Raw genomic sequence first — 23033 nt, 5'->3', positions numbered from 1 at the left:
GGCATTTCTGCCTTGACATCGCTGCTGTGGGCATTGCCACCGTGGGGCATTGCCGCTGGGGCATCCCCGCCATGGGCATTGCCACCCTGCACCCTGTGCCAGGGCCGTGGGCACTGCTGTTGGCTTGGGGCCACCCAGGGTCTCCCAGGGCAGAGGGAGGTCCCCACTGTGCCCATGCCTGGCACCTTGCCCTCTTCTTGCCACACTCCAGCTGTGCCAACCTGGCACCGTGGCACAGCAGGGCTGCCCGGGTGCCCGCAGCATCCCCAAGCGAGCGGCACTGCGGCCGTGTGCCCCCTCTCCAGGTGGGCTTGGACACCCTGCTCTCACCTAACTACACCCGCCGGCTGCTCCAGTCGCAGCAGGATGCAGCGTGCACCTTTCCAGGGGCTTTTCATTAGTCCTGGGTATTTTTTAGCTGGTAGTTTGTGAGCCAGTGCCAGCGCCGTGGGCAGTGCCGCAGGACCGGGGTAGGAGTGCCAGCACCTTGCCTCACTTGTGGTGTGAGTTGGCCGGCCTCAGCGGTGCCGGCGGGGGAGCTCTGGAAGGCTGCAGCCCTGCCTGGCCAGTGACACCAGTGCCGGGGCAGCGGGATGGGGGTGTGGATGGCGCCGTGCTGGGGGAACCCCAGGGTGCAGCACCTGCAGGGTCGAGTACTGAGGGCACTGAGCTGTGCCATGGGGCACCCAAGGGTGCTGTGCTGTGCCAGGGTGCAAGCACCCAGGAACCGTGAGCCACTGTGCTGTAGGGCACCCAAGGGTGCTGTGCTGTGGCAGGATGTGAGCACTCAGGGAGTGTGAGCCACTGTGCTGTGGGGTACCCAAGGGTGCTGTGCCGTGCCAGGGTGCAAGTACTCAGGGACTGTGAGCTGTGCTGTGGGGCACCCAAGGGTGCTGTTCTGTGCCAGAGTCCAAGCACCTGGGGACCGTGAGCTGGGACACCCAAGGCTGCGGTGCCATTGAAGGGGGAAAACACGGGGGGCCCAGCTCTGACCGCAGGTGCCCACCCTGCCTCAGTTTCCCCAGTTCTACACGTGGGGTGGGGACCCCAAGGACTTTGGGGGCAGCTCTGGGAGAGCCCCTGGGGAGCAGGGTGCTGGGGCCCCTGCACCCCCTACCCCCTGGGGGTCACAGCCACTGAAAGCCCCAGGACCTCAGGGTCCCTGTCTCTGTCCCTGTGTGTGTGTAGTTGGTCACACCTGAGGGGGCCTCCCCAGGGCTCAGGGACCTCTGCATAGGGAAACTGAGGCACAGGGGAACCGAAGCGGGGATGGGTAGCTGAGACCTGCTGCTCTCGGGTCATGTGTGGCGGGGCCGGGAAGGGTTAAGGGAAGCGGCGGCCCCGAGCTGTCTCGTTGCCAACGGAAACCAGACATGAGGTAATCGGATATGAACTTGAACTTGGGGCTGGGGGGTGGGAAGACAATGGGAGGGTGGCAGGGGGCCACCCCACAAGGTCCCCGGCCCTGCCACCCCCCTAACCCATCCCCAAGTGGGACCATTCCCTGGGGAGCATCACTTCGGCTGTGGAGGTGCAGAGGGACCGGCCACCAAGGGGAACGCTGGTGGCCCTGGTGCAGAGGACTGGCGAACTCAGCGTAGGGATGGGGACACCAGCCCGGTGCAGGGCAGCAAGGGTGGCAGCGTGGGGACAGCTGTCCTGGTGCAGGGGACACCGTGTGGCACGGGGCACTAACGCCAGCCTCTCTCTTCTCTCCCGGCAGTCCTGGTACCTGGGATAACCACCGCCGTGCCGCCCCTTCGCCTCCCTTCTCCTCTGCTTTAGGCACCCCTGGAGGAACATCCCCGTCCCCGAGCACCAGGCCCAGCCTTGCGGTGACGACGGAGAGCGTGGACTCACAACGATGATGATGATGACGACGACGACGATGACGACGACGACGACGACGACGACAAGCAAAACCCACACCCGAAGGAAAGAGCGAGGGAAAGGAAGAAGGAAAAGGGTCAAACTTTTTTAAAAAGGAAGAAAAAAAAAAATACAAACAAAACAACAACCCATCCCAGGAGGACCTTCCCCCAACCCCAACCCGGCGATGCGCCAGAAAACAAAGAAACAAAAAAACAAGAAAAAAAACACTATTATTTGCCCCGTCAGCCGGCGCCGCGCTGAGACCTGACACAACTCGTGCCAGCAATGCCTCCCGGAGTGGCAGCGGGGCTGCGGCGCCAGAGCCCTGCCGGCTGCTCACCGGAGGGTCGGATATGCAAACGGCTCTTGACTCTCATTCTTGCCTCTATGTGAGTAGAAAAGATCCCCCCCCGCCACCCCCCGGCCCCACACAGACTCTCGGGGGGGCCCCAGGGCCGAGGTGGGGCGCAGCGGGGTGGGGGTCACCTCCTGCCACCGGTTCCCCATGCGTGCGGCTGCGCTCGCTGTCGGGGCGAGGCGATGCTCCGTGCCGTGAAAGCGCCTTGGGGATGGGTGATGCTGTGCTGGGGTGACACGGTGACATGCGTGGTGGTGACACCGCATGGTGATGCGGTGACGTGGTGGCACAGTGGCACGGTGGCCAGCTCGGCTTGACACGAGTGGGTGCCACAGGAGGAGGGGGCTCGGGGCCATGGGGGGTGCATGGCCACGGCCAAAGACGGTGGCAGTGGCACCCCGATTCCCACGGGGACACTGCCACCATGGCCCCAGCAGCGCCCGGGCTGCCACCGTCGGGCCAGGGCACTGGTTGCCATCTCTCTGCAATGCCTTCCTTGCCCCCCCAGCCCTGGCCCATGTCCCCACGTGTGTCCCTGTGTCCCCCTGCGTGTCCGTGCGCCGGGGGAGGGTCCGTGGGGCTGTGGAGGGGCGTGCGTCCGTGTGTCTGAGCTATGCATTCCTGTGGACAGGTACCAGGTGGGTGGCGAGGGGAGGGTGCGCTCGTGTTGCACATTTTGTAGGAAATGCACTTTTAAGAGGGAATCGTCAAACAAAAAAGAAAGAAGAAAAGAAAAAAAAAATCACAAAAAAGGAGGAAAGAGGAGGAGGAGGAGGAAGAGGAGAGGAGACAGAGCCCCTGGCACTGGCTTGCCAGGATGGCTGGTTTGGGGTTTTTGGGGTTTTTTTTTTTTTTTTTAAAATACAAAAGGATGGAGAAATGGAGCCTGAGCGAGGGCGAGGGCAGAGCCAGCCCCACAGAGCCCCCGGCCCCGCGTCAAGTGCCTGATCTGCGGTGGGGAGGGGTCTCGGGACCCCCGGAGGAGCCCCCAGCCGGGGCCAGTGCTGGAGGAAGCGTCCGGCCATCCCCGTCCCGCACAATGGCAGCGTGGCCGAGGGGACTTGGGGACGTGGCAGTGCCTTAGATCAGAGGGACCCATGCAGCGGCCGAGGCGAGGAGGAGGAGGAAGATGACGAAGGCACCCGGCGTCTCCAGCAAGATGGTGGCAGCCGCGGAGGAGACTGGTCCCAGGCGTGTCCCCAAGGGGACCCAGGGAGCCCACGCCCCAGGGACACCCCACGGGTGATGATGGAGAGAAGCCACCATGGGATGTCCAGGAGCAGGGGATGTCACCAAGGCCACAGCTGCCACCCGTCTGTCCCCCTCCCCTGGCACCCAGAGCCGCCCGTGGACCACCGGCATCGCATCCCCCATCCCAGCGGCCCCCCGCTCCCCCCTGCTTCCCACCCACCCCCCGGGATGGCACAGCGCAGCGAGGCTGGATCCTGCCTGCCCACGGCACGGCACCGGGGAAAGGGCTGATGCAGGAAATCCCGGGAGACAAAAAAATAATCAAAAAGGACAAGAAAAGGAGAAAACCCACAAAAAAAAAAAAAAAAAAAAGGAAAAAAAAAAGAAAACCAACAAAAAAAGCGCTTGGTGGAGAGGGAAACCTGTTGTTTTTTTTTTTTTTTAAAGATCTGAGAAAAGAAACACATAAAAAAAAAAGAAAAAGACAAAAAAAAAAAAAAAAAGACAAATAAACTGCATGGTGCTTTAACAGGATCTGGTGACCTGGCTCAACCCAGCCGCGGATGGCTGATGCTGTGCATGGCAGACTGTATTAACCGGCTCTACCTTCCCCCTTCAGCAAAAGAGAAAAAAAGAAAAAAAAAAAAAAAAAAAGAGGAAAAAACCCACAAAAAAATTCTGTATAAAAGAAAAAAAAAGCCGTAAAAAAAAACAAAACAAAAAAACCACGAGAAAAAAAAAAATCCATGTTTTCCTAATTTGCACGAAATTTTATACCACATGATGTGCCTTGCCTTCGAAGACTAAGTATTACCGGACCCGATATCAGTGCGAGGGAGTCGCTGCATGCCCGGGGCTCCCGGGGGGCTGGGGGGGCCGGGGGTGGCTGCCCCCCCCTCGCCTCCTGCATGGCTTCTTCTCGGCCGGAAAAGTCCCTTTTCTCTCTATTATTAATTATTATTTTTTAACTAATTTTCCCCCTCGGAAACGTCTTCCAGTTGGTAATACCGATGCATCCTCTGCGCCAACACACCGGAATATGCAATAGCCGCTCGGCTGCGCCGGCGAGGGGGGGTCCGGCCAGGGGGGGGGGGTCCGGTGGGGGGGGTCCGGCCACCCCTTTGCTTTGCCTCTCTTATTTTGGTTTGTTGGTTTTTTTTTTCTTTCCCTTTTGGGGGTGTTTTCTTTTGTTTTTCTGCTTATAGCAACCAAAGGCAGCGAGGCGGGAGGCAGCAGGGCCCCCCCCTGCGTCAGAGCCCCCCCGCAATGCTGGGGGGAACCCAGGCATCCCGGCGTGACAGGATGGACAAGGATGCAGTCGAGGTCCCCACGGGGAGGACCAGGGATGGAAACCCCCATGGCTGAGCCCTTATGGGGGGCCACAGCATCCCACCCCCCTTGAGGGACACACACCCCTCCCCCCTTTTTAATTGGTTTGCAATGGGGCGCAGGGCCGGGAGGGCTGAGCCCAGCTGCTCTTGTGACAGGAATGGAACCGTGTGAATGTAGCTGTGCCCCCCCTCGAGGGCTGGTGTCGGGGGGGTCGCAGCCCCCCCCCTACCTACATCCCCATCGGCTTCATCTCCGGGGGTCCGGCTGGCGCAGTGGGAAATGGGCAAAGTCCCAGCAAGGGTCCCCTCGCCGTCACTCTGCCCGTTCCCTGCTGTGCCAACCGCCGAGCGGGGTCCCGACACCCCCAAAAAATCCAGAATTTGCCTTAAAACCCAAGCGTCCCGCCGGTCGGAGAGAGAGACACCCCCCCAGCACCCCTCGGCTGAGGACTGATGCGGGTTGTGACACTGATGGGCGGGTGGCACCGCGCGTCGCTGCTGCTTTGTAATGAAGAAACGTCGTCGTCAACATTTTTTTTTTTTATTTTTCTTTTTTTTAATTTTTTTTTTTTGGTGTCCAAAAGTATTAGTGGAGGATGGGGGGGGTGGGGGTCGTGTGTCCCACCGGGGTCTCACCCACTGGTGCAGTTTGGGGTCCCACAGGGCTAGGGCACATCCTTGGGAGACTGTTCTTTATGCAAGGTGCAGTATTGATTTCTGCAAGGACAATGCAATGCGGGGAAGCGGGAGGTTAGCGTCCAGTTGGGGGGAAAATAAATTTTAAAAAAAATAGAATTTAAAAAAAAACCCAAAAAACAGAGAGAAAATTGAAAAAAAGAAAAAAGAAAAAAAAAAAGGGTTTTAAGGCTAGGAAAGGATCAGCTCAAAGCAAAAAAAAAAAAAAAAAAAATTAAAAAAAAAAAAGCATTTCTCAGCGGTGACCAGAGTGACAGCCAGTGGAGGGAGGGAGCGGGGGCACCCGGGACAGCCCCCCCGGCCAGCCCCCCAGCGAGTGTGGGGCCTGGGGGGAGGCGAGGGGCGCTGGCGCCCCTTGGGCCTGGGCCCCCCTGCCCCAAGGAAGCCCCCAGAGCCCCCAGCCCCACGGGGGCACTGGTGGGGACCCCCCCCGCCCCCCCCTTTTGCTGCCTTTACCCCCGGGGCCGGCAGCATGCCTGGCCGGGCTGCGGCTGCAGCCCCCCAAAACCCGCCCTCGGCAAGAAAAGCACCTTAAAACATGTTAAAAAAAAAACAAAGGCAAAAAATAATCAACTCGATGCCCCCCAGCCCGGAGGGGCGGCAGCGGGGGGATTCGGGCTGGGGGCTTTCCCTTGGGGGTCCGGGGAGCTCCCACTGCCCCCGGGGTCTTTGCACTGCTCCCCCCAACACCCACCGCCCCGGGGCTGCATCCCCCCCCCAGCTCTGCCCAAAGGGAATATGCAAACTCCCCCCCCCGGACCCCTCCGAGGGGTCCGCACGGGGGCTGGGGGGGCCGACCACTAATTTTTATTATTTTTATTTTTTTAATCATTCTCCCTTTTTTTTTTTTTTTTTTTTTTTATTATCCCCCCGTGGCCTCTGGGCTTGGTGGCCACAGTCGAGGTGGGCGCAAAGCGGGGTGGGGGGGACACCCCATCACTGGGGATGCTCCGGGGGGGGGTCCCTTGGTAGAATGGGGATGTGGGGGGGGGGGGGGGTCCGCTCGACAATCACCGCGCCCGGGGTTCCCGCGGGGGTTTCATGCACTACAGTCTCTCCTAGAGGGTTTTTAGTCGGGCTTGTCGGCTTAAAAAAAAAAAATTAATTACAAATAGTCCTTGTGACCTATAAATAAAAAAAAAAAAAAACCTGTACATATATATATATCTCTCTCTCCACATATATATATATGGGGCTGCAGGGGCCGGAGGTGGGCGCGGGTCCCTGCGGGCCGACACACAGTTAAGGTACTTTAAAGCGCAAAGGAATATATATATATATAAAAACCCCTATATATATATATATGTCTCGTTTGTTGTTGTTTTGTTTCTTTTTTTTTTCCTTTTTTTTCCTTTTTTTTTTCTTTTTTTTTTTTTTTTTTGTACTACGAGTTTGGAATTGCTGCTTTCTGCCCCCCAAGGGCTCCTGCTGCCAGCTGGGGTGGGCAGCACCTGCGGGTGCCCCCCATACAGCAGCACCCATGGGTGCCCCCCGCGTGATGCCCACAGGCAGGCGGGAGCAGAGGTGGAGATGGGGGGGGAGGGGGGGGGGCGGGGGGGGAGACCCCACCTCTGGGCAAAGAGCGGCAAAAGGAAAGAAACCGCCCCAAAAAGGCGTCGAGGCGGCAGCCGGCAGGACCACGACTCACACCCATACCAAAAATCCCGCCGCAGTGCCTCCGCGCCGCCGGCTGCCCTCGCCAGCCTTTTCGGGGGGTCCCCCCTCCCCACGGGGGGGGGCTGCCCCCTCCCTCGCAGTTATATTTTACTAGTTAGCCGGATTCTCGCTTCTCGCTTGCCGCAGCCGTTACACACCCGCCGAGCGCACCAGGGCCGCGAGCCGGGGCCGGGACCCCCGTCTCAGCTGTGACACCCCCCCCCCCCCAAGCCCCTGCATGCCCCCCCCCGAGCCCCCCGCTCGCCTCCCTGGTGCTTCACGATATTTGATTATACCATTGTACGCAGCCATTACCGATAGCCGCCGCTCCTGCCTACATACCAGTTACTGACCGTGACTATGGATTTGGGATTTTTTTTTTTGTTTTCTTTTTTTTGTTTTGTTTTGTTTCTTTTGGGTTTTGTTTTTTTTTTGTTGGGGTTTTTGTTTTGGTTTTTTTTTTTTTGGTTGGTTTTTTTCCCCCCCCCCCTCCCTATGCAAAAAAGAGAAAAAAGAGACAAAAAAGAAGAAAAAAACAAAAAACAAAAAACTGACACACACAAAAAAAAGATAAAAAAAAGAAAAGGATAAAAAAAAAAGACAAAAAAAAAAATGTATAAAAATTAAACAAGCTATGCTTCAACTCCAGCCCGCCTCTGCCCTTCCTTCACTGCCCCTGGGGGAAACTGAGGCACAGAGCCCGGCCTGGGGAGGAACTGGGTGTCCCAACTGTGGGGGCCACTGGGGTGTACTGGAGCGGAGTCATGCCAGGCGATGGGTGTCTGTCACCCCGGAGGGGGGATCCCCACCCATGGGTGCCCTTGGCCTGGCTGAGGTGGGTGACTGAGCCGGGGCCAGCAGCACCCTGGGGCACACCGTGGGATGGCGGGGAGGGGACACAGGGGGACAGGGCCATGGGTGGGTGCAGCCGTGGGCTGACAGGGGGGTGGCTGCGCTGCTGCTGCCTCCTCTGCATCAGGACCTCGGCCACGTGACATCACCACGTCGTGCACATGACAGCATCACCTCGTGCACGTGACATCATCACCTCACCCATGTGACGTCATTGCTCTCTCACCCATAGGACATCGTTGGCCAAAGCTGTGTGTCACCCTCATTCCCGTGGGGTGCTGAGGCTAGTGGGAGGTCGGGGCCACCTGCCCCCCGACACCCGCTGGTCCCCACACCCCTTGCGGCGCAGGCAGGGGGCTGGGGTTGGGGGGCCGGGGGGCAGCGGTGTGGGCAGGGGGCTGGGGGGCAGTGGCACAGGCAGAGGGCTGGGGGCAGGGGGCTGGGGGGCAGTGGCACAGGCAGAGGGCTGGGGCCGGCGGTCCAGAGGGCAACGGTGGGGGCAGGGGGCTGGGGGCAGGGGGGGCAGCAGTGTGGGCAGGGGGCTGGGGGGCAGTGGCACAGGCAGGGGGCTGGGGTCAGGGGGCCGGGGGGCAGCGGTGTGGGCAGGAGGCCAGGGGGCAGCCACCGGCTCAGGAGCCCCCCATTGTCCCCTACCCCGGTGGCACCCATGGGTGCCCCTCCCCCAGCACCCTCGGGGGCCGCCCCACCGCCGCCACCGCCACACGGGACGCTTGATTCTGGGGACCTTTACTGGGGACCGGCCGGGGACCCGCCCCGGGACACCCCCCCCGCCCAGCGCCGGGGGTGCGGGACCGCGCTCCGCTCCGCGGGCGGCCGATCCACGCCGGGTCCTGGCGGCAACCGGCCGCCCGCCCCGCGGCCGCCCGCAAAACCCGGCGCGGAGCTGAGACCCGCGGACGGGGCTGCGGGCGGGGGGCGAGCGGGGGCGGCCACCGCCTCAGAGGGCCGTGGCCCGGCGCTGCTCCTCGCTGTCGCTCTCCTCGTCGCGGTCCGTCTCGGCCCCCGCGTTGGCGCAGCCGGTGCGCTCCAGCCTGCGGGAGGGAGCCGGGGGGGCACGGCCGCCTGCGACGGGGCACCCGGACCCCCTCCCCGGGGGTGGTACCAGCACCCTCCGCCATGCCCAGGGCACGAACGGGCCGCGCAGGGCACGGCCGAACCACGCACAGCACCACCAGGGCATGCAGGACACGGCCAATCCATGCACAGCACCACCAGGACACGGCCGAGACATACACAGCACCACCCAGGCCACAACTGAGCCACGCACAGCACCACCAGGCCATGCAGGACACGGCCAAGCCACGCACAGCACCACCAGGCCATGCAGGACACGGCCAAGCCACGCACAGCACCACCAGGCCACAACTGAGCCACGCACAGCACCACCAGGCCATGCAGGACACGGCCAAGCCACGCACAGCACCACCAGGCCACAACTGAGCCACGCACAGCACCACCAGGCCATGCAGGACGCGGCCAAGCCACACATGGCACCGCTGGGCCATGCACAGCACCGCCAGCATGTGGCCACCCCCAGGGGCAGCCTGGTGCCAGCCCCGCAGCACCCAGCCATGGTACCTGTCATCCCCTGGGGTCTCCTGGAGGTTGCCCTGCTTCCTGCGAGGGGACAGAGGGGCTGAGCGCATGCCCCGTCCCACCCCACAGCACCCTGCCCTTGGCCCCAGGCATGGCAGGACCCTACAGCCCCCCTGGGCTGGCACCCAGTGCCCAGGTGGGTGCAGGATGTGGCCCCGCTGTGCTGGCCCACCTGTGCATCCTGATCTTCCAGAGCCGGTTGATGAGCAGGAGCACAAAGACAATAAAGAGGAAGATGACGACGACCATGAGGCTGATGAGCCAAGGCTGCAGCTCCTTGGGGCCCATGTCTGCACGGCAGCGGTGTGGGGACACGGGTGGGGACAGGGACATGGATGGGGACAGGGACATGGATGGGGACAGCTTCAGGGGAACTCCATCCTGCAGGGGATGGGACCCCTGATTCCATGACACAGGGTCCCAATTGTGCCAAGCCTGGCACCAGTGGACACTGGGGACACCAGGGGACGTTGGCTGACACCCATCACCACCCCCTCCCCACTGTCCCCTGGGTGCCAGGGAAGCCACCCCGGACAGCCACCCCACCCCCGTACAGGGGGGCACAGTGGGGAGCACTGGGGACAGCAGGCAGGTACCCCTAGATCTTTCTGCTTTGCCCTCAGAATGGTTGCTGCCGAGGCACTGGGACAGACTGGTCCTACTGAGAAGGTCTCCCCGAAGCTGATCCGATGCCCCAGGGTGGGCATGGGCTCCCCCAGGGCACCCTGGGGTGCAGGGGGATGTGGGCATGGGGGGGCACCTACCAGCCTGTCCCTGGGTGGTGCTGGTGAGGATGAGCAGGACCAGGAGGGAGAGGGTCCACCAGTCCCTTGGCCACATCCTACACCCCGAGGTGGGCTCCTCTCCCACGCCGCTGCTGGCCCCGCACGCCGGCGCTGCCCTCTGCACCTGGGGCCAACGGGTGGCTTTTATTGGGCTCAAGAGGCCACCAAGTGCCACGGCAACGTGGCTCCTGGAACCCCTGGGAGGTGGCACCTCTCCCCTGGTGCAGCCACCAGCACCCCGTGGCACCCAGCGGCCACCACCTCGGGGACTGTGGCAGCAGCCCCATGCCCAGGGCTGGGGTCCCCCCCAGGTGGGCATGTGGATGGAGGGAGGGAGGGATGGTGGGCAGGTGGGTGAAGAGACAGATGGGTGGGTGGGTGTTTGGGGGGCAGAGGGGTGGGTGGGTGACGGACTGATGTGTGGGAGCGCCCTCCCACCCCCCACCCCAGCCTTTCCCCTCTGCCCATGGGGCCCCCTGTGCCCACTGGCGGGGCTGGGGCAGATCCTGGCCAGTGTCCCAGCCCCACGGACACGGCCCCCACCCCACCACGTCATGGGGATGGGGCAGCACAGGGGGGGTGGCAGTGCCAGACCACCCCGCAGCTCCAGCTGGGGCCCAGATGTGACGGCTGGTGCCGGCAGGACGCCGCCACGTGCCCGGGGAGCGCCGGGTGCCACGAAGAGCTAAATATTAACGGTGTTATCGGTGAGACCTTGGCAGCGTGAGCTCTGCTCCGCCTCCCAGCCCCCACCCACTGGGGCACTGGGGAAACTGAGGCACAGGATGGCTGGCAGCACCCCAGGGACGGACTGTGGGCTTCAGCAGGGCCACCTTGCCTGTGACAATTCCCCAAGGGGTGGAGAAGGAGCCTGGGGGCATGGGGACAGGGTCCCCACTGGAGGGTTGTGTATGTGGGGGGTCCAGCCCCAGCCTGGGTTTAAGGCAGGGGATGGGGGTCCGTATGACGCAGTCCCCATCCCCAGTGCCCCCACCAGAGCCCAAGTGGGGCACGTGGGTGCTTTTGTCCCCAAGATTGGCTTTGGGGACACCTGTGGGTGCCACCGAGCTCTGCCTCACCAGGAGGGGACACAGTCTGGCAGCATCAGGGGGCCAAGGGGGGCAGCGGGGGCAAATCCAGGCTCAGCACAGCACCCATCTGTGCCTCCCTGCGCGTCTGCGCGCGGCCGTGCCGACACAGGCCCTCCCCGCGGGCACGTGCACCCGTGTTTCCCTGCACACACGTGTGCGTGCCCACATCCGTCCCTCCTACGCCCACCCGTGTCTGTGCCCACGCCTGGGGCGTGCCCCCATGCCAGGGGTTTGGACCCCCGGGCACCCACCTTCACATCCCCACGTGTGTGCACCCACATGGGGGTCCCTCCCCGTGTGTCCCTGCCCGGGGGCTGGTGCAGCTTTGCTAAGGGACGCTGCTGTCCCCAGGTGAAAGTCAGGGTGTCCCAGCCCTGCCACCTCCCTGTGCCCATGCCTGGCTAAGCGAGCGGGGCCGGGGCAGGCTGCTTTATTGGGGGGCAGCGATGGCAGCCCCCAGGTAACGGGTGGGACTGTGCTGAGGATGTGAAGCCGCGTGTCAGCGCCAGTGTCACCCCCACGCCAGAGTCGGGGACCACGCTGTGACCCAACAGGCAGGCACGGCTGCGGGGTCCCGGTGGTGATGGGGGGCCAAGGGGTCCCGGGTCCTAGAAAAACCTCTTCTTGTGGGTGTCGGCGAAGGAGATGGAGCTGCGTGGGACAGTGCTGAGCAGCCCCAGCGGGACATCCATGCCGGGCAGGGCGCCAGCGCCTTCACGCTCCGGCTTCGCCTCCGCTAGCACCGCGTCCTCCTCCAGCCACTCCACCTCCAGCACAGTCCCCTCGGCCATCACCTCCTTCTCCTCCTCCGGCTTGGGCCCGAACACCCAGTCTGCGGGCAGAGACGGAGCCATCAGCACACACCCCCACCACAGCAAAGGGTCTGGGGGACCCCCCTTGCCCCCCACCAAGCCCCATCAGGAGCCCCAAAGCTCAGCGCCGCCCTGGGCACCACTCACCAGCGAAATCGTGCACCAGGTCCTTGATGAGGTGCCCCACGATGGCGTATGCCACCATCAGCACCAGGGCAGCCGCCATCACCAGGTAAAGGACATAGCGAGGCAGGCGGATGCTGTCCAGAGCGGGGGGCTTGTAGTCCACATACAGCACCCCGTCCTCCTCGGGGGGAAACTGCAGCAAGTGCCGTGGCCCCCACGCCCCCCTGGCACCTGGAAGTGGGGTACCCCCTGCCAGGGCCATTGCCAGCTCCTCCCGTACCCCAGCCCCTAAAGCCTCTGCTGCACGGGGGGCCGCAGGGCATCAGCGGCATCGGGGTCCGTGACACTCCTCGGTGCCGGTGGCTCACAGGGACAGCGGGGTCCCCCTGCCCGGTGGCGGTGCCACTCACCTGCCGCCGCCAAAGGACAGAGCATCCGTGGGAAGGAGCTTAGTGCCTGCTAATCCCAGCAGAGCCCCGGTGGGCTCAGCCGGGGGGCCACCAGCAGGCTCCCACGGGGCTCAGAGTCCCCGGAATCTGCCCCTCGAGCAGCACGGCAGGTACGTCCATCCCCTTGGGAGTGGGGAATTGCCTGCAGCTGGAGAACCCCAAAAGGCAGGGATGGGGAGGGACACCCCAAGGCCTCCCCCTCCTCCCCTGGGCTTAGTTAAATCCCTCAGATCCCTCGAGCAGATGGTCTGAAATCCCAGCGCAGCACCCTGCCCCAGAGGATACAGCCACACCAGGAGGGGCTGGGCAGAGGGGCTGGGTGCCACAGCCCCACACGCTCCTGTGGGGCCCCCTTCGCTGCACAGAGCCCAGCCACAGCAAAGCAGCCCACAGCGAGGGGCCGTCACCCCCCTGGAGCTTCATGTTGGCTGTCACATGTGGCACCCCGACACCCAGCATCGCTCCTCCGGCGAGGAGCCAGCCGCAGAGGGGCACTGGGCACCCCCCGAAAGTGATGCCCTCAGCACCAGGAGCGTGCAGGGTTTGCCTCAGACCAGCAGCAGCCTGGAAAAACCCTCAAATCCTTCCCAGGGTGGGTTGGCCAGAGAGGGATGGAGGTGCCTGCGGTGTTCGGTGTGAAGTCAGGGCACAACACTCAGAACCTCCTCCACCCCAGCAGCCAGGTCATCCCTGGCCAGATCCTGGCTGCAAAAGCACCAGTTTAATTCCAGTTTGGGCTTAGAAGGCGTTTGGGGGAGCAGAGGCAAACACTGGATGAGAGATCTGGAAAGAACCCTGTGTGGTCTGAGTCAGTCACCTGTGGAAATGCTGGAGCAGCAGGGAGCAAGTGTGGAGGCAGCCGGGGTGGTGAGTGGGGACAAACACCCACAAGCACCAGGGAAACACGCCGGCAGCATGCCACAGCCTGCACGCTGGTAAAGTCCTGGTGTGGAGCGGGCAGCCGCCTCACACCAGTAACAAGGTAAGTGGGAAATGGCACGTCCCACAGCCCTGCCCCATCACCCACTGGGGGATGGAGCTGGGCACAGAGACACCCCAGAGCTTGGCAGTGCCAGCTGGGCCCTGCCTATTGCCCAGGGGCTACAGAGGATGAGGGAAGAGGGGCAAGGAGCCCCATAACAGCTGCTGACTCCAAAATGGTGTAAAAATATCAGCTCTTTGTCTCCAGTGCCAACGAAGAGACATCCTCCACGTCACATGCAAGCAACCCCATCCACAGCACTTGGGTGCGTGGGTCTGACTCGCAGCAAGCATGTACGGGCAACTGAAATTGGCTACATCTCCAAATAAAATCCCTTCCATGGGGTCCTGGACAGGGCCAGACTGGACTGGGGGCTCCCTGCCCTCCTGTGTCCCCAAGCAGCAGAGCCTCAGGGATGCTGAGCCAGCCACCACAGCAGCCTTAGGGACTAAGGATTGAGCCCGGGAGCTGCTCGCAGGGAGACCTCGGTCAGGGGGAAGAGCCCCATCAGCAGGATGCTGGACCCCACAGCGCAGCAGGACCCCACCAGCCCCTCCTCCGGCACCCCACAGGCAATGTCTGCCCTCCTCTCTGGGCCTGCCAGGGTTGCAGGGAAGGGGTTTTACCCCAAGCCATCAGGGACCCCACCCCATGCTCTCTCCTCCCATTTCAGTTGGACTCACTCTTTTCCAACCTAAATGATTCTGTTCTATGATTCTATTACGGCAGCCCCGGGGCTCCTTCCTGGGGCCCAACTCTGTGGCGCTGGGTGCACCCCACATCTGGGCAAGGGCTAAATCACAGCTCGACTGACACAGGAGCTCCCACTGCCAGCGCTTTATTCCCTGCCGGCCCCCCCATGCCCACGCTGGGCTGCCCGGCGGGGCTGGGTGCTGGGTGCCGGCAGCAGACACCAGCCTCAGCCCTCCCAGGTCTGGGTAAATGCAGGGGAAAGTCCAGGCAGGCTCTGCTTCACCCTGTAAGCCCTAATGGCAGCACCATTCCCTGCAGAAAGGAAAAGCGCAGCCAAATCTTCCCAACTCTGCCATGAAACACCACCCCCCACCCCACCCCCCCATCCCAGGGCAAAGGCTGCTGCAAGCACAGCCCTGGCCTGCCCCAACAGGCGAGGCCAAACCCACAGCAGCTCCTCCACCACAGAGGCAAGGAGGGACCCGGCTCAGCACCAGCACCAAGGGCGATTTCAAGGCACTGCACCACTACAACCTATGGAAGCAAATGCCCAGTGCCAGCCCCGGCCCCGCAGCAAAGCTCTGGCGGGGAAAGTGGAGCTGCTTCACACCTAGACACCACGGCAGCACAAGCCCAGAGCAGCCCCGGGCCCTGCGCAGCCATGACAGGCTCCGACGTGCAAAGTGGAGCCCACCCAGTCCAAGCCCCAAGCCAGGCTGCGAGCAGGCAGTGCTGATCCTGGCAGGGAAAAAGGGGTAGATCCAGGAAACGGGGGGTGGTGGGGAGGGGGCAAGTAGCAGCTCAGCCTGGATTTGGAGGGAGAAGGCAGCTGTAATTGTGCCAGAGAGCAAATCCAGTTCCTCCTCCACCTCTGCCATGGCAAGGCATGGATCTGTGTTGACAGAGGCAGCCATGAAAGTGCCGCGGTGGGGGATGGGATGGAGCACACCCAGCCCACACTCCCCCAGCCAGGGCTCAGGCGGAGGCCTGCAGCTTGCAGAGCCCGTCGGCGTACTGGAACTGGGTGCCATTCTCGTACTCATACATGTCCAGCGCCACCTCGCAGCTCTCCCGCACCACCCGCTCCTCATCGTGGGCGAAGGCACGCAGGGTCTCCAGGCAGGAGGGATGGGCGATGGAGCCCAGGGCTTCAGCACACTCGTGGCGCACCATGGGGCTCTCGGTGCGGCTGCGCAGTGTGGCTGTCAGCTGCGGGACGCAGGCCTCATCTTGCATCTGGCCCAGCACGTAGCCAATTTCATGGCGGAAGAGGGCACTGCCAGAGCGCAGCCCTGCGGGAAGGAGACAAGAGTGAGCCGCCATCGCCCCCAGAGTGCACCCAGATGCCTGGCTGGAGTCCCCCACCCAAAAGGCAGAAGCCATGGGGCAGGCTGGCCTGGGGGCCAGAACCAGCGGCTGCCCCTGCAGACCCATGGGGGCTTTTGGGGAAATGGACAAAACAGCCACGGAAAGGGTTGTTGCCCCCTGCCCCGACACAGCTGGGGCAGCACCAGCACCACATGCCTGCAGCTGTGGCCAGGAGAGTAGGGATGCCCTGTCATGACAGCAGCACCCACCCTCCCAGCAGAGCTGCCAGCACCCTCGCCTGCCCTGGGCAGCCTACACTGCCTACGGGCCCTGCCCCACCGGCACGACGTGCCTGGGACAGACACAACCAGAGCCTCAAGCCTTCCTGTGCTGCGGGACTGAACAGCCACAGCAGGAGCTCGCAGATCCCTGCACGCTTTACCTCATGGTGCGTGGGTGCTCTTGGCTGGTCCAAGAAGGCTGAAGAGCCTCATCCAATTCCCTTAAGATCAGGGGTGGGTCCAAATAGTTCCTGGGCTGTGGTCTGCCCCTTCCCCACTCAGGAGACATTCACTCCATCCTCCAGTGCTATTCCCAAACCCCAGGACAAGGTTGGCAGCCTCTGACTTTCCAGGATGGGAGAGCAGGACCCCAACACCCTGGGGCTAGGTCTCACCAGGAGACACCACGTCAGACTGGTTGGTCCCAAGCCAGCGTTACAGACCGCGCCCTCTCCCACCCAGACCCACAAAGAAAGGGGGCCTGGAGGAGCAAGAGGGCTGTGAAACACCAGAAAGCACCAAGAGCTTTGTGATGTGGCTCTTACAAGCAAGCAGGGGGACAGCAGCTCTAGAAACAAATGTGTGAAGATCCTAAGAGGAGCCGTGCAGCTCTGGCAGCCCTGGATTTGGGAAAGGCTAATCCCAGATTAACCTGTACAGACTTAGTGAGGAGACTGCAGGCAGCCTCGCGCTGGCCCTTACCATCTGCCAGCGCCAGCACAGCAGCCTGGCTCCCCAGGTTTCGTAGGGCAAACATGGCCCGGTAGCGGTCGAACAGCACGCATGATTCATCCAGGAGGGTTTCACGGAGCTTGGCAACGTCCGTTTCCTCAGCAGGGGGAGCAGGATCCACGGAGAGGTATGGGCTGGTGGCCAGCTCCTGCTTGTTCTCCTGCAGCCACTCTAGCCTTCTCACTGCCAGCTGACACGTCTCGGCCACCTGCAGGGACAGGGACACAGCCCTGGCTTTGGAACGGCACCATGCAGAGCTGGGAGGGCGTCCAGGCCTTCCTGATGGCAGCTGAGCGTCACAACACAGCAGGATGCCGCTCACAGTGTTGCTGCCCCCAGCCAGTGGCTGCCCAGGAGAGGCCTGCCTCCCCATCCTGGGCCAGCAGTGCTGCACCCAGGGAAAATGAGCCCCCCAAGAGCCTCACCTCAACCACAGGATCCTCCGAATAGCGTTTCAGGATATCCAGCACATCCGGATTCCCGATAGCACCCAGGGCTTCACCTGAAGGAAGGACGTGTCAGGACATTATCAAAGTGTCTACGTGAGGACCCTGCTGTGTCCTCTGGCAAAGCCTTGCCTTGCCCTGAAGTGGAGACACAGGCCTGACTGACCGATCCCCAGTGAGATGGCCAGGCAAATAAACAGGGCAGGAGCCAGCTTGGCCAGCAGGAAGGGGAAGGCTTGGCCAACCAGTCCAGCCAGGGCTGGCAAGGGGACGCAGCGAGGCAATTACATGTCTCAGGGTTTTCCAAGCCATGACACTATGGATCAGGCCACCACAGGCTGTTGGGTACGGGGGAAGCACCCACAAGTCCCACAGCCACAGGAACTGCCATCGTACCGGCCTCATGCCTGACCATGGGCTCCTGGCTGGTGTCCTCCAGCACCCGGATGAGCACGGGGATGGCCGCTTCGTCCTGCATCTGGCCCAGGCAGTAGGCCAGCTCGTGCTTCAGCAGCGCGGAGCCATCCCCGAAGGCCCGGCTGATCCAGTCCACGGCTGCAGGGCCGCCCAGGTTGCGCAGGGTGAAGAGGGCCCGGAACCGGGCAGGCAGGGGCTGGGCCGCGTCCACCAGCCTCCGGCCGATGGCCTCCACCTCCTGCTCTGTCACCATGGCGCCGGGCAGGGCAAGATCCGCTCGCGTCCAGGCCTCTGCCGGGGCTCCCTCCGGTCACGCTCCTGCGCACGGGAGAAGGGGGTCAGGGGGGCGCTGGGCGCAGCCCCCGGGGCCGCCCTCAACAACCAGCGGGTTCCACAGCCCGGGGCAGGCAGGGCCGCGGCCCGGCAGCTGCCGCGGGGGTGAGGGGCAGCAGGCGAGCCCCGGCCCTGTGCCGGTGGGCCGAGCAGAACCGGGGCTGGGCCTGGTCCCACGGGATGGGCCTGGACCCCCCGAGACCGACAAGGACACACGCCCCTCGCCGCGCTGCGCCGCGCCCGGCCCAGCTTAGCCGCGGGGGAACGGGAGGAACGGGGGCCGGGCCTGTTCCCACACTCACCGCGCGGCGCCATGCTGCTCCCTCACGTGACCGCGCCGGCAGCTCCTACCACCGCACTTCCGGGGAGGGGAGGACGGCACCGCCCCCAGCCCGCCCGCCGCCGGGTGCTGCCTCCCCCCTGCTTCCGCCGAGTGGGAGCGGCCGGGGCAAGGGGCGGGGTTACCAGAGCAGCGCGTGCGCGGCGCCGGCGGCGGTCAGGCCCACCTGCGGGCGGAGGGGCAAGCTGCGCCATGGGACCCCGTGGCCGCCCCGGGCAGTGTGAGCTGCGGCGGCAGGCCGGGGGTGCAGGGGCCCTGCTCAGTCATGGGAGCCCCTTCCCCGGTGAGCTTCGCGGCCCCACGGCCCGGAACATGGGCCCTGCTGGACTGGCTAGGGGTGCTTCGGGGGACACCGGTGGGGTACCCCTGGGGACATCCCCGGGACACCAGTGGGGTACCCTTGGGGACACCCCCGGGACATCCTTGGGGGCACCGGTGGGGTACCACTGGAGACACCCCCAGGGACACCAGCGGGGCATCATTGAGAACAGCCCAGCCAGCCTTGGGGACACCCCAAAGACACCTCTGGGGACACCAGTGAGGTACCCCTGGGGACACTCACAAGACACCTCTGGGGCACCCCTAGGGACAGCCCTGGTGACATGCCCAGGACACCTCTGGGGCACCCCTAGGGACACCCCCAGGACACCGACATGGCAGGTGGGAGCTGGCAGTCCTCTCATCCCAGCAGCCAGGGGCTCTGCCAGCTGCCCCCTGTGCTGCAGCGGGGACCCCCAGCCCCCCGGGAAGGCAGGACACATCCGTGCCACCCCCTACAACTCCCACCTTCCAGCAAAGTGCTGACGGAGCAGCCTTGGTGCCCTGGCACCTGCCACGACTGCGGCAGCGTGCCACCGGGCTGCAGCCCGCGGCAGGATGGCAGGGAATGAACCGCAGCCGCTTGATTTCTCAGACGATACGGGGGGCAGAGCCCTGTGTTCCTGCTCACGCTGCACTGCGCTGGAAGCGCACAGCAGAGGTGCTGGCAGAAAGAGCTGCCTAGTGGGACCGGGAGGGACCTCAGGGGGCTGTGCTGCAGACCCTCATGGCAGATCCCTCTGGAGAGGGGTGAGGCTGGGACAGCTCAGCCTGCTCATGCCAAGGGCAGCACGTGCTGCCCGAGGAGCAGCAGAGCGGGAGTTTGCGGGTGCAGTTTCATTCTGGGCTGGTGCCAGCCCCTGGCAAGTCACTGCTCTGCTGCTTCCTCCCCTTCCCCTCCCAAGTGTGTTTACGCAGCAAGTTTCATACCTTCAAAGGGGTTTTGCCGCCTTATTTCAAGCCTCCAGCTGGTTTCGGCCTGAAAGAGGGGCCTCAGGACAGAGATGCGCTCCCAGGAAAGGGAGACCCTGGCAGCCCTCTCCCTCACCCAGCCCCCAACCCCCGCTTTACTCATGCGGCACACAACACACCACCAGACTGCTCAAATCCTGGAAGAGGGCAAGGGCACAAAATACATTCCACTGCCTGAAACCACCATGGCAAAGCCAGCACGAGCATGATGCAGCCGCCCCCCTCCCCATGCTGGGAACAGCCGGTGCCCCCAACAGCCTTCCTCGCTCCGCCGGCAGCCTTCGGCAGATGCGAGAAGGTGCAGTCCTTTGCCAAACAGCCTGCTTACTACCACTGGGCCAGCATTTGTTGGAGTCCGTGGGATGTCTGCGAGCAAGGATGCGCAGGACTGCTTCTCCCCCCGACCCCATCAGCCCTCCCCGCAGCTCTCGAAGTACTGGCACATCAGCTCACGCACTTGCTCGGCCCGGCCATCCTCCATGGCAGCAGGCGCGGGCTGGCAGGGCTTGGGCAACTCGGTCGGCTCGGTGCCCTCCAGCCACTCCTCATTGAAGGGGTTGTCATGGGCTTCGCAGACGTTGTGCAGGATGCAGCAGGCGAGGACGAGGGTGGGCAGCAGCTCCAGGCTGCAGTCGTCGCACTTCAGGAGGATCTGCCAGCGTGCCTTCAGGCGCAGAAAGGCGTTCTCGATCACGCTGTGTGCCCGCTTCAGGCGGTAGTTGAACTGCAGCTGCCGTTGGGTGAGGTTCTCGTCCTCCTGGTAGGGCTTGAGGATCCAGTCTTGCAAGGGGTAGGTGGCATCACCCAGCAGCACGTACTTCTGCGCCTTCCCCATGAAGTGCTTGGGGGGGTTGGGGCAGAGACGGCCCTCCTTGGCCAGCACCCACAAGCTGGAGCTCTCCAGGACAGCACTGTTCTCCATGCTGCCAGGGAAGGCAGTGGAGACGTCCCAGAACTGGCCCAACCCGTCCACGGTGGCTTGTGTCAGGATGGAGTGCCAGCCCTGGCCATTGCAGTAGTCGGCGCTGAGGCGCAGGGGTGGGTGGATGGGGATGTGAAGGCTGTCCAGGGCACCGATGCAGTGCGGGAAGCCCCAGCGGGTGCGGAAGATGCGCACCATGTTCTCCAGCTCCTTCTCGTTGGGCAGCCGGAGGTAGAGGGGCTTCAGCAGCAAAACGACAGCGTAGCTCACCTCCCGGACACACGTCTGCACCGTGGAGGGCCCCACACCAAAGAGCGGACTGAGAGTCTGGTACTCCACGTTGGTGGCCAAGTGCCACAGGGCCACGGCCACCCTCTTCTCCAGGGGCAGGGTGGGGTGGAAGTGGGCGCTGTGCGGAGCCAGCCCGGGCCGCAGCTGGTTGCAGACGTAGAAGAAGGTCTCCTTGGACATCCGGAACTTCTCCAGCCAGTCCTGGGGCCCAAACTCCTTCAGAACCACCCGCTCCCACCAGTCCGCACTCCTGATGCCGGGCCAGGCGCGGGGGTAGAAGTAGCAGCTGGTTCTCCTCCGGCGAGCGATCAGGAGCTGCAGCATGGCGAGGAGACAAGAGGGGCGTGAGGCGGCCCTACCCGCTCCCCACCCCGCGCTGTGCTGGGACCCCCCCTCTGCAGACCATCCAGCTCCAGCTGCCGGCCCAAGGTGGGGGGGCTGCCTGGTGCCATGCAGCCGGGTCCACCTGGGTCAAATTCTTCCGTTCTTGGGAAACCCCAGTGCAAACCCACCAGGCAACAGTGGTGACCCTGGACAAGGAGCCTTCCGGAGAAGTCCCCTTTCAGGTGGCCGCTTACTCCACAGTTTTGATTTTTATCGAGCATTGCTTGCTTCCCTGTGACTGCCTGACCTGCGGGCTGAGCCCCCACTCGGAACAGGAGCGAGGACCTGCGCTCCCGGCCCCTCCACGGGAATTGTTTTTCTATTATTAAATTCTAAAAAAAAAATCTTTCGGCTGAAAAGAGGCTTTTTTCACTTTACTTTGCAACTGCCCAGCGAAGTGGGTTCCTCGTGTTGCCCTCAGCAGCTTGTCCTCACTGCCACCTCTCCAGGCCCTTCCGATCCCCCATCCTTTGTGTCGCCCACCTTTGATGTCACCCCCTCTTTCACATCCCCACGTCCCCTGCCCTTTGTGTCTGGGTTACACCCCGTGAAATTCCAGCCCCCTTGTCCCTCGTGTGTCCCCCTCGCATCCCACATACCCCCCACGTTCCGCATCCTTTGTGACCTCTGCATGTCCTTTGTGTCCCACATCCTTCCCATCCCCGTGTTCCATGTCCCACGTCCCATGTCCCCCATCTCTGCCACCTTTTGTGTCCCTGCATCCCCCACGTTCCCCACGCCACCCTCCCCGTGCCCATCCCCCTCGATTCTGCTTCCTGCACACTCCCCCCCTCCCCCCCGCATTTCTTGCGGTCCCCCCCCCCCGGTTTCCCCTGCCCATTGTGTCCTTGCGTGTCCCCCCGCCCCGTTCCCTGTGACCGCCCCCCCCGCCCCGACTGCACCTCCTGCACATCACCCCCCCCCCCCCCCCCCCCGCGTCCCGATTTCTCACACCACCACCACCGGTGTCCTCTGCCCTTTGTGTCCCCGCTCCACCACCACCCCCCCCCATTTCTCGCACCCCCACCATCGGTGTCCCCGGTGTCCTCTGCCCTTTGTGTCCCCGCGCCCCCCCCCCATTTCTCGCACCCCCACCATCGGTGTCCCCGGTGTCCTCTGCCCTTTGTGTCCCCGCGCCCCCCCCCCATTTCTCGCACCCCCACCACCGGTGTCCCCGGTGTCCTCTGCCCTTTGTGTCCCCGCGCCCCCCCCTCCCCCCCCATTTCTCGCACCCCCACCACCGGTGTCTCCGCGTCCCCCCCCCGCCCGGTGCCCCCGTGCCCCCCCGCCGCTCACCGTCATGAGGCGCTTCTGCCGCTGGCTGTAGTAGTGCCGGAGCCAGGCGCGCCGCTGCGGCCCGTCCCAGCCCGCCGCCCCGGCCATGGCCCGCCGCCCGCCCGCCCGCCGCTGCGCCAGCGCGCACAGCAGCACCACCAGCCGCTCCTGCATTTTCAAATCGGGAGCCGGGGCCGCCCTGGAAGTGATCGGCCGCGGGGTCACGGCGGGACCGGGCGGCGGCACCGCCTCCCCCCGCGGCCGGGGCCTGCTGCCCGCCGCCGCCCGGCCCGGCCCGCGGGTCAGGGGCGCGGAGCCCACGCGGGCCGGGCCCCCCGGGGCCTCCGGGCCCCGCAGCAGTCGCTGGGGCGGGGCCGCCCGTGCCAGCGCCCCGTTTAAGAGCTGGAAAAAGGGGTTCGGGGGGGGGGACGACGGACGGGGCCCGGGACACCGCGCCCCGGAAGAGCAAAACAGCCCCCCGGGGGCCGCCGGGTTTCCGGGCC

The 23033-nt window shown here is 63.7% G+C and overlaps 4 protein-coding genes across 8 annotated transcripts in view; 1 reads left to right on the top strand and 3 right to left on the bottom strand.

Moving 5' to 3' along the window:
- NFIC (nuclear factor I C) overlaps positions 1–5611 on the top strand; it is a 44281-nt gene extending 38670 nt beyond the window's left edge. For all 5 annotated transcript variants that reach the window (XM_055708309.1, XM_055708312.1, XM_055708308.1 and 2 more), the window contains one exon: positions 1724–5611. In XM_055708309.1, the coding sequence (XP_055564284.1) occupies positions 1724–1741 (18 nt within the window). In that variant the 3' untranslated portion in view covers positions 1742–5611. The remainder of the gene's footprint in view (positions 1–1723) is intronic.
- Positions 5612–8687: 3076 nt separating this feature from the next.
- Positions 8688–13455, bottom strand: SMIM24 (small integral membrane protein 24). Its single transcript, XM_055707828.1, has 4 exons — positions 12409–13455; positions 9746–12281; positions 9556–9594; positions 8688–9008 (listed from the first exon to the last, which is right to left on the bottom strand). The coding sequence occupies exons 2-4, from the start codon at positions 10912–10914 to the stop codon at positions 8915–8917; spliced, it is 1302 nt and encodes a 433-aa protein (XP_055563803.1). The 5' UTR covers positions 10915–12281; positions 12409–13455; the 3' UTR covers positions 8688–8914.
- A 1185-nt stretch (positions 13456–14640) lies between these two features.
- Positions 14641–18489, bottom strand: DOHH (deoxyhypusine hydroxylase). Its single transcript, XM_005434395.4, has 5 exons — positions 18331–18489; positions 17675–18013; positions 17258–17334; positions 16803–17040; positions 14641–15803 (listed from the first exon to the last, which is right to left on the bottom strand). The coding sequence occupies exons 2-5, from the start codon at positions 17946–17948 to the stop codon at positions 15487–15489; spliced, it is 906 nt and encodes a 301-aa protein (XP_005434452.2). The 5' UTR covers positions 17949–18013; positions 18331–18489; the 3' UTR covers positions 14641–15486.
- A 1304-nt stretch (positions 18490–19793) lies between these two features.
- On the bottom strand, positions 19794–22916 carry LOC102048064 (uncharacterized). The gene is made up of 2 exons (XM_055707829.1): positions 22552–22916; positions 19794–21186 (listed from the first exon to the last, which is right to left on the bottom strand). Exons 1-2 carry the CDS (start codon positions 22702–22704, stop codon positions 20068–20070), a joined length of 1272 nt encoding a protein of 423 aa, XP_055563804.1. The 5' UTR covers positions 22705–22916; the 3' UTR covers positions 19794–20067.
- Between the last annotated feature and the right edge of the window lie 117 nt (positions 22917–23033).

The sequence above is a fragment of the Falco cherrug genome, chromosome 4 (assembly GCF_023634085.1).
Source record: "Falco cherrug isolate bFalChe1 chromosome 4, bFalChe1.pri, whole genome shotgun sequence".
Lineage (NCBI taxonomy): Eukaryota > Metazoa > Chordata > Aves > Falconiformes > Falconidae > Falco > Falco cherrug.
This window is presented reverse-complemented; position numbering and strand designations above follow the sequence as displayed.